Genomic DNA, 12,424 nt, shown 5'->3' with positions numbered 1-12,424 from the left:
GAAAGGAAGGGGAAGGAATAATAATTTGGGGGCGTTGACAAGCACAGAGCCTGGCAAATGGCCAGTGCTCACTAAATGTGAGTTTGGTCGTCTTTAGTTAGAGTCGGAAGTCCCCTACCCCAACACAATGACAGGGAAGGGGGTTTGAAGGACAAATTGACAATTGAGCCTCATGCTCCTTCCTTTCTGCTTCTGAGAATTCATGAAAATAACATGCTCCAAAGTTTGACCTGGCCCAAGAAGTAAAGGACAAAAGTTTTCTTGTTGAGGTGTCTCTCATCAAGTTTTTCGTGTACACTGGCGTGGCCTAAGAGGTAGATGTCAATATAAGGGGTTGGCTCCTTATACTTAGTAGGGTTCAATCTGAGGAGAGGTGGTGGGGAGGTGCCCACCCATCTGCATAAAATGAGAAAGACCACTGTTTCCATGGAACCTATGGGTTAAGGTTCTTAGTTGCAAACAACACAATCCACTCCAGTTAGTTTAAGCAAAATATGAATTTATTTAAAGATAAAGCCAGATTCTTTGAAGCCACAGACCTTCAAATCAATGTGAGGAGGAGGCTTTTTTCATGAAAAGACCTCTCCCACCATTGAGCTGAAAACTCGATGACGGAAATTCTACTTTCGCCAGCAGAGGGAGAGCAGTGATGGTGGGGTGGAGGATGATGGTGAGGATGCTGTGGACAAGAATTCCAGATTCAAATCTCAGGCTCTACAGATACTCCAGTCATGAGGAACTTTACTCCTGCATTCATTCCTTCCTTCCTCAAGTATTTCTGGACTGTTTCCTTTGTGCCAGAAATTGTGGGAAATGTGAGGGATAAAGGGAAGATTTGCTTTCTTGGTGCTTAGAGCAAACTGGATGAGATAGGGCTAAAGTAAGTGGACCTGTGGAGGAAGGAGAGAGACAGATCTTTCTGCTGAGGAGAGGAGGGTTGAGAAGAAAGAAAAGGAGGCTGAAATTTTTCAGAAGCAGCTAGAGCCCAGCTTTGGGTGGGTCTTCCTTGTACTTCAGCATCTCAGGGGAGCACAGTTCACAGGTTCTCTGTAAAAGGAAAGGAACTTGCTTATTGACATCTCTGAAGGCCCAGACCAGGACATTGAACACCCTGACAGGTCCTAGACCATGCCAGAAATGTGCAACCACAGTCCTCCCAGGACCAGGGTAACCAACAAAAAGCAAGGGAGTTTTCCAGGCCGAGGTGGGGCACTGAGGAGCACTCCACACTTGCTCTGCAGAGTGACTGACTCAGGGTTCCCATCTGAAAAATGGGAGCATGTGAGTAGGCTCAGATTATGATGACGGGGCTTCTAGGGGGTGACCTTTCACCAAGCTGGTCCATGGAGGACACGCTCAATCCACAGATACTGCTGCCACTTCTCTTGGGAGGCAGCAAGGAAAAAAATCACTTTTTTTGGAAAGGTGTGTGGTCTTCTGAGCGCCATCACTTTCCCCAGCCCTTCCCCTCTCCCTCTGCCCTGCCCCCGTCTTACTCCAGGGCTTGGTAGCACGACCACAGGTCCTCATGCAATCCTCTGCACTCTTGAAATTGTTGCGCTTAGCTCTGCAGCCGCCATATATAAAGGTCTCGCAGAACCCGGACTTGGCGTTGTAGAAGTATCTGATCAGTTTGGCCTTGCAGGGACCCGTATATGGAGGCTCCAGGCAGAAGTCAGGCCGCTGGGCTGCAGGGATGGGAGGATCTCAGTTAAAGAGAGGGAAGGTCATCACAGCTCAGTCTACAAGATGAACAACTAAAACGACCAGTTTGTGATAGAGAGTGATGGGGGGGCAGAAGTGTGAAATGTGAAAAGGCCTTTTGATACCCTGCTTTCCAGGACATTATTATTAATGCTGTTAGGTGTGACAATGACAGGGCAATAGTATAAATAATTACGTGCCATTAATGAATGTTTATGGATCAATTCGCATGATGCTACTGATTAGTTTCAAAAGTAACACAAAAGGGGGACACATATAAAAATATTCTCCATGTATAAAAATTATTGGAGATGGACAATGGATCCATGGCTTTTATAATACTGTGTTTTCTACATATGTGTGTAGTTGAAACTTCCACCGATAAAAAAGAAAGCATTACTGAGCCCAGTCTCATTCTGCTCACCTCAGGACCAGCCAATAATCCGGAGAAGAGCTGCTGAAACTAGGAATAACGTTTTAATTGGAAATTGAGCCCACGGAGATGATGGCATGCTACTGTCTCAAGAAAACCATCTTCCCACAGCATGAATTCCTGTTCCTTTTATAGAAAAGAGGGGGAGGGCGAAGAGCCCACGGTGGCAACGATGGTGGCAATGGCTAAACTGGACCACCAAGGGTCGCTAATTTACAGTTATCCCTTGATGAAGGTGCCCACCTGGATGCCAGCCAATGGTTGAGTAGGGCTGCGTGACCCATCACTATTACAAAAGTGTGAGGAAATCATGCCGTAAATGGAGAAAGACATGGTAGAAAACACACCGGTGTTTACTTCGGTTACCACCTGGAGACTGGGATAATACAGTATTGAGGAAATATTGATACTGTGACTTATAAAAGAAATATTAACTTGGTCTGCATCCCATTCCTGGCACAGATCTCCTAAAACATTGGAATTTCCTAAGAGATGAGAGCAAAGGGGAGTCTATTATCATGTGAGGGAGATGACTTTTGTAAAGCCTCAACCAAAGCCAAGAATGGGGGTAAGTTGTTAGGGGAACCAACTGCCTGAATTGGGTGTGGAAATTTTCATTTCTACCTTCCCCTCTTTCATTGTCCCCACATCTCAGGAAGGGGAGAGGGATTGGAAGTTGAATCAATCACAAATGACTAAGGATTTAATGAATCACGATTTGTGATGAAGCCTCCATAGATATCTTAACATAGCAAGTCATTCAGGTGTTTCAAGAGAACTGGAATCAACCCAGGAAACAACACAGGTATATCCTCCATCTTGGCTCACTGGACCACTGCGGCAGCCTGCCCAGGGGCCTCTGTCTCTGCCCTTCGCCCCCTAGAGGCCACGCTCCACACTGCAGCCACAGGACCCTGTTAAAACTTGAGTGCTGTATCGTTGCTCCCATGACCAGTCCCTCAGTGGTTTCCCAGCTCTCTCAGAGTCAAATTCTTGTCCTTATACAGTCCTAGAAGGTTCCTCACGTCCTGCCCCCATGGCCTCTCTGCTTCATCCCCTCCCACTCCCCTCCCCTCACCCACTCAGCTCCAGCCACCCTGGTCCTGGTAGCTGCGCAAACACGCCAGGCTCCTTTTTGCAGCTTCTGCTTAATGTCTCCTCATCACAGAGGTTTCCCTGACTCTCTGCAGCCTCCCGAATCCCCATAACTCTCCTTCCTCACAACACGCATCATGACCTGGCATAGGATTTTCCTCCATCTTTGTTGTCTGTATCCCTCTTAGAAGGCATATTATTTTACTATATTTTGTTTACAGCTGTTTTCCTATACCAAGAAATATGCTTTTTAGGGGCAAAAAGCATAAGTATTTGATGAATATTTATCAAGGGAATAAATCTCCCATTTCATCCTCATGCCAAGTGCACAGTCATTGAAGAGGCTGATGTAATAAAATTCCTGTTAGTCTGTTTGATGATGAGGCCTTCCTATATACTTATGAGTCTGCTTCTAACTTTCTATATCTTGATAGGAAAATAAAATAATAGTCTGACCAGGAGGCAAGAAGAGCTTTGAATTTTGATTGATATTGTACCAGCCTAGAAAAAGCAGTCTTGGCCCCACAAGCAAACTCATAGAAAAGTACTGCAGTTGTTTTGGAGTGCTCTGCCTGCAGTTGCCTTTGGAGGGAAGACACTTAGCTGTCACTCAGCTCTCTGATTAATTTCATAATAGAGAAATGATCATATTTGAAAGATAAATTTTTTAGAGGGATGGTGAGGAAATGTAGATAGATGAGTCTTTTGGACTGAAATATTTTGATAGGAAATGGACGTCATTGATCAGGAAAGTCTTTATACTCATGACTGGTAATCTTTTAAAAAACTCATGTAACCTGGTTCCCCTGTTCAGGTGAAGAAACTGCAGATCCCGGAACACACACCATATGAATGCTAGGATCAGGACAAGACACTAACCTGTTACAACCCATTTAATCAAGCACCCACGGAGGAGCCTGGTGGGCTACAATCCATGGGGTCACAAAGCGTCGGACATGACTGAGCAACTTCACTCACTCACTCACTCACCTGATTCTACCAGGAATTCTGATAATGCAGAGAACTGGTAAGGAGTTATGACTGTTCTGCTCCACATAATATAGACCCTTGTCTCTGAACCTCAACCCAGACACCAATGATAGAAAAGAGTGAGTCTGGGTTTTGTCCCTGACCCTAACGTGTGTGTCTCTACCAACAGCAACCAGTTCTCCAATACCCACTGGGCATCCAGGAGTCAATTCACTTCTGACATTAAATCTACAGAGGAGACCCAGACCCCACAGGGTGGGGGCTGGCTCCCTGAGTTTCACCCACACCTCAAGTGTTGATAACAATTTCTGCGGTCACCTACATGTGTAATCAACTGGCTGTAAATCCAGAGGTTCCATGACCCACCTCCCATGTTCAATAACTTATTAGAGTCATTCATGGAACTCTAAAAAACCCTTTACTTACTGTCCTCAGTTGTTATAAAGCATAAAATCCAGGGACAGACAAATGGAGAAGAAATATCAGTCAAATGGGGACTTGGGGGTGCTGATCCTCCAGACCCTCTTAGGACTCTCCCCCCTCCGAATCCCTTGATGTTTTCACTTCCCCTGAGGCTCTCTGAACCCAATGTTTATGAGTTCTGATTAAAGATTGGAGGTAGGTAATTTGATAGAATCACTGGCCATTGTTGACTGAACACAGTATTTCTCTCCCCAGAGGGACAGAGTTGATAGTTCTAACCCTTTAATCACCTGATGGCATGTTCTAGAATCCAGTCCCATCTAGACACTATCTAAGGTCCCATCCTTCACTCATCTCATGACTTACAAAAATACAGTGAATTCCTAGAGTTTCAGAAGGCCTGGGGGCATGATTCGAGACAAGGATCAAATATGGATTTTGTTATGATGCTATGCGAGGTTCAGGGGCAAGGCAGTGACCAGGAATAGACAGTCTCAGAGATGAGGTCCCTGATCTGGTAAAGTCAGGTGGAATGCTTTTTTCCCCCAAAACTTAACACACAATGATATCTATTGAGAGTCAAAAAATGTCCCTAGAGTGAAAACTGCCCAATTTATAAGAAGAAATCCAGAGAGGGTTGACAACACTCACCCCACCCCTACTCCCCTGTGCCTTCTATGGACTACCCTCCTCCCTCACCCCAACTTTTAGAGGAGAGGTGAGCCAAGACTTACCCTTGGCCTGGTTGCTGGTGTCATACCCTGGGATGCTGGCCACCAGGGTGCCCAGGAGGACCAGAAGGGCTGCAGAGAGACAGAGCCGGCTCATCTTCGTGGCCTTGCAAGAGGGCTCCTGTGGAAAGCTGGGGGCTGACTGTGCTTTTCAGACCCCACTTGAAGGGTGGGAGCAGGAGATAAGGAGGGGAGTGAGGAAAGGGAAGATCTGGGGTCAGGCTTGAACAATCTGTAATCTCCCCACAGAACCAGACTTCCTATTTCTGCCTGCTGGGGCCAAATGCCCAGTAACAGTGTTTCCCAGACTTGACTCTGCCTGTGGGTCTGGTGCAAACACAGATTGTGATTCCACAGGTGGAATCTTGTCCAATATGGTCACTCAGGGAGCATCCCAGCACCTAGGGCAGTGTATGGCCTGTGATGGATGGTCTGTGAGTGGATGAGAGCGAATCAAAAGATGGATAAGTGAACAGCAGTGTGTTAGTTGAAGTCCTCCTTTTCAGTCTCCTGCAGATTCATCACCTCTGGGCATCAGTGCCCCCACCACCACTTGATTCAGACTACAGAGACACCTTTCTGCAACTATTGAGGCAGCATCTCAGCTGCCTGGATGTATACTGCTTATCTGGTACTGGTCCAGGCAGAGGCTGAGCTAGAGGAAGAGCCTGTATCTGTGGCACAAAGCCTGTTTTCTGGGAAGAAAAAGGAGTAAGGGGAGGGGGCAAAGGGGAAGATGGGAGCTGAACATGCCTCCACAGCCTGACCACCTGCTGGCCCTCACCTGGCTTCACACACAGGAGGGTTGTCTACCAGAGTGGACCTCAGAGGACCTTGGAAGATCACCTGTAAGCACAGGTGCTTTCCTCCTGCTTTCTCCCCAGGGATTTTGGGATCAGAGCACCTCAGTTTGAGTCCCGGCTCTGCCTTTTCCTAACTTTGTACTTGAGCATGTAAATCCCCCAGAGCCCCGTGTCTTTACGTGTCCGATGAGATCAGCGCTGACCACATCACAGGGTAGCTGTGGAAACAATGGAGGCAACAGACATGTATATTCCTTCGCCTGAGAAGTCAAAGTCCTGTGTAGTAATAGCAATAATAATAATAAGTAATTGTGACAGTTAACACCTAGTTCCTCCTAGATACAGGCATTATCCTTAAGCCCTTGCTGCATATTAACTTACCTAATCCTCATGATAGTCTTAAAACAGGGGGTGAAGAGCTGTTACTATTTCTTCATGTTGCAGATGAAGAAATTGAAGGCAACAAGAAGTTAAGAAATTTGCTTAAAATCATACATGGTAGAAACAGGGTTTGATCCCAGGAATCTAACTTCAAGTCTGTGCCCCGTGCACTCTGCTGCTTTGTAAAATGTAAGATTCAGGACACATATGAGGGGTGAGACCCACAATGTCTTCACTCATTCTCATCTAGTCACTCCCAGTTAGACCCATGGTGCACAAAGCCACCATTACACAGTCACCTATCCAGGCACAGATAGGCATCTTCCCACTAACACACACACACTCACTCACACAAACACACACACTCACACACACCCTGTGCTCCACTCCAGGCTCAAGGAGGAGGGAGATGGGCTCAGTGACCAGAAGCCGCAGGAGCAAGTCCAGTCAAATGTCAAGCAGGCCCAGAGCTGGGTGATGAGCTGCAGAGGACATGGGGAGCTGCCTTCCTGCGCAGACACCCTTTCCCTGGAGAAGTGCAGGAGCTTTCAACACCGAGCTGCCCCAGGACAGAAGGGAATCAATAGCCAGTAACTCAACAAACAAGTCACTATGAGTGGAGAGTCTACTCTCTCCTAAGACATCTCACATGCATGATTTCAGTTAGCCTCATGTCAATCCTACAACATCTGAGATTCTCATCCCATTTTGTCAAGGAGAAAACCAAGCCTCAGAGAGGTGAAGTCACTTGCTCAGGACACACGAACAACAGATGGTACAACGAGATTCTAGTTCAGGAGGCCTTCTGATCCTGCTCCTCTTCCTGCCTCAGTGTGTCCATCTGAGACCAGGGAGCAGCAGAAAGCCCACTTCCCACCCTAACAACAGAAACTCTTCTTTTCTCCTGGTTTGTCTCTCATCTGTCCATCTACCTTTGGCTTTCTCTCCCAGTGTCCTCCTCTCCTTCTGGCTCTCCTCCATCTAGTCCAGGCCGGAAGCCTCTTGACCCAGAAGCTTCCCCTGATGAGGTATCTACCTTCCCAGTGCCTCAGACATCTTTGGAGAAATTACATGGCAGAAATGTCACAGGGTGTGGGGGAACCACCTTGTTTACACAAGAGCCCTGGCCCCACAGCTTGAACTTCCTGCTCCGCCCTCCAATTCCAACGCCTGAGTGGGGGTGAGGGTGCCTTTAGCTTGCCTTTAGCACCTGCCTTTAGCCTCCCTGAGAAACAGACCCATCAGAGTTGAGTAACATAGGTGTGAAGATGTTGGTATAACGAGGGACTTGGTGCCGGAGGAAGATCTGAGGAAGGCTTCTGAATAATTAAAAGCTAGCATTTCATTGAGGGTAACTCTCAGGCAGCCTTAGTTTTGATACCTCCTCTTACAGGGAGCTCACTATCATGTGGGCAGCAGGTGCCAGGTGACAGCATTCATCATGAGAACAATCCTTTGTCCCATTCACCCAATAAAAACCCCTCCCTTCCCTCTGTCTCAACCTTGTCATTTCTGTCCTGACTCTAATTTCAGGAAACCAATTGACCCATTCTACTGTTTTTGTCCTAAAACAGCCGTAACAGAGACTTGGAGATGGCAATCAAGGTAGTTTGTTTCTCTCCCACAATGATCTTTTAGGGGAACTTCACTGGCAGTCTTGGCTAAGATGGTAAAGCGTATGTCTGCAATGCGGAAGACCCAGGTTCAATCCTTGGGTTGGGAAGATCCCCTGGAGGAGGAAATGGCAACCCACTCCAGTACTCTTGCCTGGAAAATTCCATGTACTGAGGAGCCTGGTAGGCTACAGTCCATGGGGTCGCAAAGATTCGGACATGACTGAGCAACTTCATTTTCACTTTCACTTTCACTGGCAGTTCAGGGGTTAGGACTCCATGCTTCCACTGCAGGGGTCATGGATTCAGCCCTTGGTTGGGGAGCTAAGATCCAACATGCCATGTGGTGTGGCAAAAAATAAATGTATCTTTTAGATTTTTGTGCAATACTTGCTGAATCCCCTCTATCAGCTTAAGAATATTAGCCCTCAAAGTTTGGGGACTCCCTCTTCACCACTTCTGACAATTTATGCAGAGGCTGACAGGATGCCCCATGGAGCCCTCAGGATGCCCCGTTACTGAGCTGGATGAGAGAGGTTAGTGGAAAAAGGGAAGGCTAGTCAGTAGGATTAGAGGTCCCAATTCACCCTCTGAGTTGCTTCCCCCATTTGGGCAACCCACTCCAATATTCTTGCCTGGAGAATCCCATGGACAGAGGAGCCTGGCAGGCTACAGTACATGGGGTCACAAAAAGAGTCAGACACGACTGAGTTACTTAGTACACACAAGGAAATCAGATACTGTGGGAATATGAACTAATGAATGAAGATGACATGGAGGAAGGGGTAGGAATAGATGGTGAGCATGGGTCCATGGCTCAGGAAAGTATTTCCCAGGAAGGATCACTCTTCTAGGTCATTATAAGGCCCCCTGGGTGCAAGGGATTATGGGACAACTTTTTAAGACTCCATTGGGTACCCATTTAAAGGACATCCCAGCTTGCCCAAGTGGGGCCCGTTTAACAGTGTTTTCATGTTACTGTCCTGGGCAGTGTGAGCTTGAGCAACATTTATACAGCAAACCTAAATTCCCATTACAGATGAGACAACCGAGGCCTAGAGACTTCAAACAGCAGTTTTGTTTTGTTTTTTTAAAAGAAACAAGAGACCTTTACAGAGCTGGTTCTGTCCTCACTACTTTGAAGTCTTGCGCAAACTTCTCAAAGTCTCTGAGTTTCACTTTCCTTATGTAATAAATGAGGAGAATGCTTATACCTGTCAGTGTTTCCAAACACAGATTACCCGAAATGCTCCTGTGCTAGTTGAATAGTTGTACTCATTACACACCCTGGGAAACCATGTAGCTTCTCTTTAAGAGGATTTTAGGAAGAACTGACAAGACGTGGGCTTGTGTTAGGTTATTTTGGGAAGGGTTTCAGGAAGCTAGCTTTGCTCTGGATGTTGGTAGGAAGTGGGACTATTCTCTGACTGGGTATCTTAACTCTCAGAAAGGAAGACTAGATAGAAGTTAGAGCTCACTGGGTCTAAGTGGCTGTCATTTAAGATAGGAAGTAGCTGTCATTCAAGATAGGAAAGTGCTCAGTCACATTGGTGCTTTGTGTAATTTAGCTCCTTTTGTCTGTGCTCAAACATGATTACTGAGTGACTTATTTTGGTCTTAATCCATCTGGCACTGGCCGTAAAGAACCGGCCTGCCAATGCAGGAGACATAAGAGACGTGGTTTCCATCCCTGGGTCGGGATGATTCCCTGGAGGAGGGCATGGCCACTCAGTCCAGTATTCTTGCCTGGAGAGTCCCCGTGGACAGAGGAGTCTGGGGTCACAAAGAATTGGACATGACTAAAGCAACTTAGCATGCATCATGGACACAAAAAGGCCTTGTCTGATGTTGAAGTTTTGTGAAATGTTTACGTTGAATAGGAGAGCATAAGGCCCACTGGGGTGCCTGGTCAGGTCTTAAAACTCAGAGGTTGTTTTTCTCTATCTCTATCAATCTCGTAAAATTGTGGTGAGGATTGAAAAGATATTATCTCTGCTAAATGTTTTGTATAGGTATTCACAAGAGTAACCTTTTAATGAATGTCAGATCTGGTAAGAGTAGTACCATAAAAATCGGTTGCTTAGTTATTGTGAAAAATCATTAATTTATAACAGTTAATAAAAATGATTTGGCATTAAGGAGAAAAGATTGGCTTTGTAACTCACTATGTTGCTCTGTGATCTTGGGCAAGTCACTTCACCTCTCTGAATCATAGATTCTTTCTTTGTGAAAGAGGATGCTGGTGTCTAAGTACCCCAGGTTTGGGTACTTAAAAAAATTAATTAATTAATTTTAATTGGAGGCTAATTGCTTTATAATATTGTGGTGATTTTTGAGAACCATGTTGATTACACTGCTAAAGTTCCTTGAACACCAAGGACTAAAGCAAATTGTCTAGAAGCACACAGAGTTTTAGTTTCCTCTGCTCCTGACTGCTCTTTAAATGCTCTGTCAACTGTTGTAAAGAAAGGAAAAAATAACACTGATTGTTGTGTTATCTTCTAGAAGTTCAGGGTCAGGACGTTCCCCCAGTGCCAGAGTGGAGTCATAGTCTCTCTTTCAAATAGGTCTCCTTCTTCCTCAGAAAGCCCTGTTGTTTTAGTGACTGACCTCACCCAGGTCCAACTCTTTTCCCACCCCACCTTACCTTTATCTAACCCTCTGATCAAAGAAGGTAAGTGTTAACTGTCACGATTACTCATTTTTTTTTAAATGGAGTCTTACCATGTTTTTTTTTTTTTTTTTAAATAGTGACTTTATATTTTTTAATTGGAAAATAATTACCTTAGATTTTGTGGTTGGTTTCTCCTGTACAACAGCAGGGAGCCCAGCCTGGCACTCATTATTATTATTATTATTACAAAAGACTATGACTTTACAGAGAAGGAATATGTGTCTCTGGCCTCCATTGCTCTCACAGCAACCCTGTGATATGAGCCGCAGGATCTCACGTAACATGTGAAGACAAAAGAAATTTCTGGCCCCAGGTCACCAAGTTAGGCAAAGGCAGAGCTGGGACTCAAAATGAAGTCCTCTGATCCCAAAGCCACTGGTGGGGAGACCAGAGTTGGGGGGATGTTGCAGGCGATCTTCCAAAGTCCCCCATGGTGCACTCAGGCAGGCAAGCTCTCCTGCTGGTGAAACAAAGTGAGGGGCAGGGGATGGTCACATTGCAGAGACATGTCCTGCTCCTCTTAGTCTTTTCTTCCCAGAAAAGCAGAGTCTGTGCCCCAGATGGACACGCTCTTCCCCCCGACTCACCATCTGCCTGGACCACTGCGTCTGTCCAGTAGAGATGCTGCCACAATGGTCGCAGAAACCTTACCCGCGTCACACCTTCTAAAGTAGGTGGGGTTGAGGTGTGGGGGTGAAGGGCACTGACGCCCAGGTGTGAAGAGTCCTGCAGGAGGCTGCGAAGGAGGACCTGAGTTCCCACACGGCTGTGCGCTTACCTGCCCGTTGGTCTGCTCTCCTCTGCTCACTGACGATCCATCATACGCCACACACTGCTCTAGGCGCTGGGATGCTCCGTCAGCGACAAAGTGAGCAAAATTGGCACCTGTGGAATCTCAATCTGTTTTCACAAGACCCACAGGCGAAGTCGAGTTTCAGAAATGCTGATATTGGGGCATTTGGCTCCAGCAGGCAGCAGCAAGAGTTCGGGCCATGTGGGGAGTTTACACACTGTGTGAGCCTGACCTCAGCTCCTCCCCTTCCCCACTCCCCTCCTTGTCAGCTATCCCCACTCCTCAGCTCAGGTTTGAGAAGCTCCATCAACTGCCAGCTTTCCTCCTCCTGCGAGGCCACCAAGTTGAGCCAGCTCTGTCTCTTTGCAGCCTTTCTATTCCTTGGGGGCAACCTAGGGGATGAAACCAGAAACCAGACCCAGGGTAAGTCCATGCTCACCTTTCCTCTCTAGGCTGGAGGGTGGGGGTGATGAGGGGAGTCCGTGGAAGGGGCTGGGGAGCAGGGCTGATGTGAGTGCAGCCAACTTTCTCTGGATTTCTTCTGGGACCCTAACAAATGGACATGTGTTCAGCTTTTAAACAAAAGTATCCCACCTCACTAAACCAGATCAGAGACCCCACTTCTGAGACTCCCTTTTCCTGCTCACTTTCTTGTCCCTAAACCTCAGTGTCGTATAATAACAAGATCCACCTTTATTTATTTATTTATTTATTTTGGGTCCTGGTTAATGCTTCAGGCCTCCTGAAACTCTTGGGATTTACTGTTTTTCTGTAAGTCATGATA

At 46.5% G+C, this 12,424-nt stretch overlaps 1 protein-coding gene across 12 annotated transcripts; it reads right to left on the bottom strand.

Annotated features, from left to right (window-relative positions):
* Positions 1-478: 478 nt before the first annotated feature.
* LOC122448780 (serum basic protease inhibitor) lies at positions 479-7,615 on the bottom strand. Of its 12 annotated transcripts, none has more exons than XM_043480383.1 (5): positions 7,493-7,615; positions 6,936-7,119; positions 5,380-6,397; positions 1,497-1,688; positions 479-1,047 (listed from the first exon to the last, which is right to left on the bottom strand). In XM_043480383.1, the coding sequence occupies exons 3-5, from the start codon at positions 5,471-5,473 to the stop codon at positions 1,037-1,039; spliced, it is 297 nt and encodes a 98-aa protein (XP_043336318.1). In that variant the 5' UTR covers positions 5,474-6,397; positions 6,936-7,119; positions 7,493-7,615; the 3' UTR covers positions 479-1,036. The 12 variants fall into 12 exon arrangements, with proteins under 12 accessions (XP_043336318.1, XP_043336314.1, XP_043336316.1 ...); XM_043480379.1 differs by lacking the exon at positions 6,936-7,119 and adding an exon at positions 6,561-6,610 and having other exon boundaries at positions 5,380-6,455; XM_043480381.1 differs by lacking the exon at positions 6,936-7,119 and adding an exon at positions 6,561-6,610.
* Positions 7,616-12,424: the final 4,809 nt, after the last annotated feature.

Source organism: Cervus canadensis, chromosome 10 (genome assembly GCF_019320065.1).
Source record: "Cervus canadensis isolate Bull #8, Minnesota chromosome 10, ASM1932006v1, whole genome shotgun sequence".
Taxonomy (NCBI): Eukaryota; Metazoa; Chordata; class Mammalia; order Artiodactyla; family Cervidae; genus Cervus; species Cervus canadensis.
This window is presented reverse-complemented; position numbering and strand designations above follow the sequence as displayed.